The sequence below is a fragment of the Bidens hawaiensis genome, unplaced genomic scaffold, assembly GCF_021521415.1.
Source record: "Bidens hawaiensis isolate Kalapana, Puna unplaced genomic scaffold, B.hawaiensis_p1.1 tig00037740_1, whole genome shotgun sequence".
In the NCBI taxonomy this organism is placed as follows: domain Eukaryota; kingdom Viridiplantae; phylum Streptophyta; class Magnoliopsida; order Asterales; family Asteraceae; genus Bidens; species Bidens hawaiensis.
In genome coordinates this window covers 93,337-97,381 of record NW_027496609.1, presented here as the reverse complement: position 1 = coordinate 97,381, position 4,045 = coordinate 93,337, and the positions used below count along the sequence as shown (strand labels likewise).

General features: G+C 42.2%; 1 protein-coding gene across 1 annotated transcript; it reads left to right on the top strand.

Annotated features, from left to right (window-relative positions):
* The first annotated feature begins 1,202 nt into the window (after positions 1–1,202).
* LOC143589705 (uncharacterized) lies at positions 1,203–3,274 on the top strand. The gene is made up of 3 exons (XM_077070394.1): positions 1,203–1,440; positions 1,746–2,405; positions 2,805–3,274. Exons 1-3 carry the CDS (start codon positions 1,203–1,205, stop codon positions 3,272–3,274), a joined length of 1,368 nt encoding a protein of 455 aa, XP_076926509.1.
* Positions 3,275–4,045: the final 771 nt, after the last annotated feature.

Below are 4,045 nucleotides of genomic sequence, written 5' to 3'. Positions count from 1 at the left end.
GGTGGATAAGTTTGTATTCCCGGTTGATTTTATGGTGCTCGATATGGAGGCCGACGAGAAGGTCCCCATTATTCTTGGTTGTCCGTTCTTACGTACTGCAAAGGCACTTATCGATGTGTATGATGGGAAGATCACGCTTGGGGTTGGTGATGAGAATGCTACTTATGATGTCGCAAGGTCGATGAAGTATCCGAGTGATCAAGATGATTTCAGTGGTCCATGCCACTAGGTTTACTTTATTAACTCGTTTATTGAAGGTATTGATAGGTACTTCGACTATATTTGTGGTACGAATCTCGTGGGAAGTAATGGGCTGGTTGCTTGTGATGATTTGGGTGAAGATGAGTCATGTGAGAACGATTCGGTTTGTGATGAATTGGCTGAGATTTCGGGTTTGCCCGAGACGATAGAGGTGATTGAGGTTAGTTGCGAGAGTGAGGAAGGTTCTGTGGAGAAACCCGCTCCGTTGGAGTTGAAAGTACTCCCGTCACACTTGGAGTATGCTTATCTTGATGAAGGCTCAAACTTGCCCTTTATTGTGTCATCCAAGCTGACGGAAGAACAAAAGAAGAAGCTGATTGACGTGTTGAAGCTACATAAAGGGGAGATTGCATGGAGATTGTCCGATATTCAAGGTATTAGTCCCGCTTATTGCATGCACCGGATTTTAATGGAGGATGAGTACAAACCGGTGGTGCAACCACAAAGGCGTCTTAATCCGAATATGCAAGAGGTGGTGAAGAAGGAGGTATTGAAGTTGATGGATGCCAGGATGATCTACCCGATTTCTGATTCTCCATGGGTGAGCCCGACCCAAGTCGTTCCAAAGAAGGGGGGTATGACTGTGGTGATGAATGAGAAGAATGAGCTTATCCCTTCACGTACAGTTACCGGTTGGCGTGTGTGTATTGATTACGGCGATTGAATGATGCCACCCGGAAGGACCACTTCCTGTTGCCGTTTATTGATCAGATGTTGGAGCATTTGGTAGGTCAGCAGTTTTATTGTTTTCTTGATGGTTTTTCAGGTTATTTTCAAAGTCTCATTGCACCGGAAGACCAAGAGAAGACGACTTTTACATGTCTGTATGGCACGTTTGCATACCGTCGCATGCCGTTTGGACTATGTAACGTTGCGGATACCTTTCAGCGTTGTATGGTGGCCATCTTCAGGATATGATAGAGACGTCCATGGAGGTGTTTATGGACGATTTTTCGGTTTACGGTGATTCTTTTGATAAGTGTTTGGCTAATCTTGAGAAGATGTTGAAGAGGTATATTGAAACGAAGCTGATGTTGAATTGGGAGAAATGCCATTTTATGGTCACGGAAGGGATCTTGTTGGGTCATAAGATCTCGAGAGATGGTATTGTGGTGGATCGTGCAAAGATTGATACTATAAGTAGACTTCCTCCACCGACGAATGTGAAGGCGATTAGGAGTTTCTTTGGCCATGCGGGGTTTAATCGGCGATTATCAAAGACTTTTAAAAAATTACCCGCCCGATGACCCGACTCCTCGAGAAAGATGTACAGTTTATGTTTGATGATGAGTGTTTGAAGGCGTTCACGTATTTGAAAGAGAAGCTCGTAAGTGCTCCCATTCTTTGTTCTCCCGATTGGAGTTTACCGTTTGAGCTCATGTGTGATGCCAGTGATTATGCGGTTGGAGCGGTTTTGGGGAAAAGGCGAGATAAACACTTTCACCCCATCTATTATGCTAGCAAGACGTTGAATGATGCCCAAGAGAACTACACCATCACCAAGAAGGAGCTTTTAGCTGTTGTGTTCACATTTTCTAAGTTCCGCTCGTATCTCGTACTTTCCAAGACCACCGTGTTTACCGACCATGCAGCTTTGCGTTTCCTGTTCCACAAGAAAGACGCAAAGCCTCGTCTTATACGGTGGATTCTTCTACTTTCCGAATTTGACATTGAGATTAAAGATAAAAGGGGTGCGGAGAACGTAGCGGCCAATCATCTATCCCGCTTAGAAGATCCGAGGAGAGAAGAGTTGCATGAGGAGGAGATTGGTGACACATTCGATTTTGTTGCGGCTGAGAAGGAAGGTATGCCATGGTTCACTGATTATGCTAATTATTTGGCTAATGGTTTTATTTTGGAGGGTACGACTACGCAACAAAAGAGGAAGTTTTTCCGGTATGTTAATTGGTATGTGTGGGATGGCCCGTTCCTGTTTAAGATCGGCGGTGATCGGATTTTGAGGAGATGTGTGACGAAAGAGGAAGGCTGGGATATTCTCAAGCATGTTCATGAAGGATTGACTGGATGTAATCATGGTGCGTATGCTACAGCGCAGAAGGTGTTTGATAGTGGGTTCTATTGGCCAACAGTTGTTAAAGATGCTGAAGAGTTCGTGAAGCTTTGTGATGCATGCCAAAGAACAGGTAATATTTCTTCCAAGAATGAGATGCCTCAAAACCCCATACAAATTCTTGAAATCTTTGATGTTTGGAGCATCAACTTCATGGGACCGTTTCCCACGTCGAATGGTAAAAAGTATATTTTGGTGGCGATTGATTATGTGTCGAAGTGGGTGGAAGCCCAAGCGTTGGCCACGAATGATGCACGAGTTGTTGTGAGGTTTCTTAAGAAGTTATTTACCCGTTTCGGTACTCCGAGAGCTATTATTAGTGATCCGGGAACCCATTTTTCTAATACCGTTATGGAGACGGCGTTAGCTCTTTATGGGGTTACGCATCGTACTTCTACCGCCTATCATCCTCAAACGAATGGTCAAGTTGAGAATGCGAATTGAGGGGTGAAGAGGATTTTGGAGAAGACAGTTGGGGCTGGTCGGAAGGATTGGTCGGAGAAGTTAGATGATGCGTTGTGGGCATTCCGAACTGCATACAAGACTCCGTTGGGTACTACACCGTTTATGCTTGTTTATGATAAGTCTTGTTATCTTCTGGTTGAGTTGGAGCATCGTGCTTATTGGGCGTTGAAGACGGTTAATATCGATCTTACCGAGGCTGCGAGGAAAAGATACTTTCAGATTCATGAGTTGGAGGAGCTTCGGGATGCGGCGTATTCTCGATCGTTGAACATCAAAGAAAAGACGAAAGTTCTACACGATCGGCGTTTGAAAGGCGACAAAGAGTTTAAGAAATGCGACAAGGTATTGTTATTTAATTCTCGTTTGAAGTTGTTTGCAGGGAAGTTGAGATCGAAGTGGACGGGACCGTACTTGGTGAAGGAAGTTTTCTCGTATGGAGTGGTGGAGTTGGAAAATCCAGATAATGGAACTTCTTAGTAGGTGAATGGTCATCTCTTAAAACACTATATTGGAGGAACGGAGGAATCTATCGAGATGGAGGAAACTCCTCTCGATCCATCGCACTGATTTATCACACGTGATTCTTGAGTGAGAACTCGAGTGTAGAGTTTATATATTCGTTCCTTTTTTTATTTCTATTTTATTTTTAGTCACTAATGTAGTTTTTTGTAGTTTTCATTTGGTTTTTAAGTTTTGAAGGAAGAAGTGTGGAGATCCCCTTGAAGTATAATGTAACATTCAAGTGTGGGGATGGAGCAGCAGGAGCCGTATACTTTTTTTTGATTATTTATTTGCTGTTTTTATTCATATTTATTGGTTGGTTGGTTTGGTTCCATACTTTGAATGATTAATATCTATCGAGGTTGATAAGATGAATTTTTAGATATTGTTGGTATTGTTTCCGTTTCCGTTCGTGTATGAGAAACAGAAGATACTGGTTGATTGAGCACGTTCGGAGATGGAGGACATTTATGGAAGAGGACTTTAGCGTCATACTTCATGCGCATACTACCAGCTAAGTCTTTTCCTTTTTACTCAGCTTTTTTCTTTTTAGTTTTATTTTTTAGTCTTGTTTTGTTTTTATTTATTTTTGTATTTTTAGGTTTTTGTTTAGTTTTTTAATTCTTGAGTCGTGTTTTGGTCCCTGCATTGAGGACAATGCAAATTTTAAGTGAGGGGATAGGAACACGTGTCTTTAACTTTTTTTATCATCTTTATTTATTAAAAAAAAGGTTTTTGAAGTATGTC

What these genes read in the sequence shown, in the direction of transcription:
- LOC143589705 (XM_077070394.1), top strand. Translation starts at nt 1,203, where the DNA reads ATGGACGATTTTTCGGTTTACGGTGATTCTTTTGATAAGTGTTTGGCT. An exon ending in GAATGTGAAGGCGATTAGGA is followed by an intron (nt 1,441 to 1,745) that starts GTTTCTTTGGCC and finishes ATGATGCCCAAG; the next exon opens with AGAACTACACCATCACCAAG. An exon ending in TGATGCATGCCAAAGAACAG is followed by an intron (nt 2,406 to 2,804) that starts GTAATATTTCTT and finishes TGGAGAAGACAG; the next exon opens with TTGGGGCTGGTCGGAAGGAT.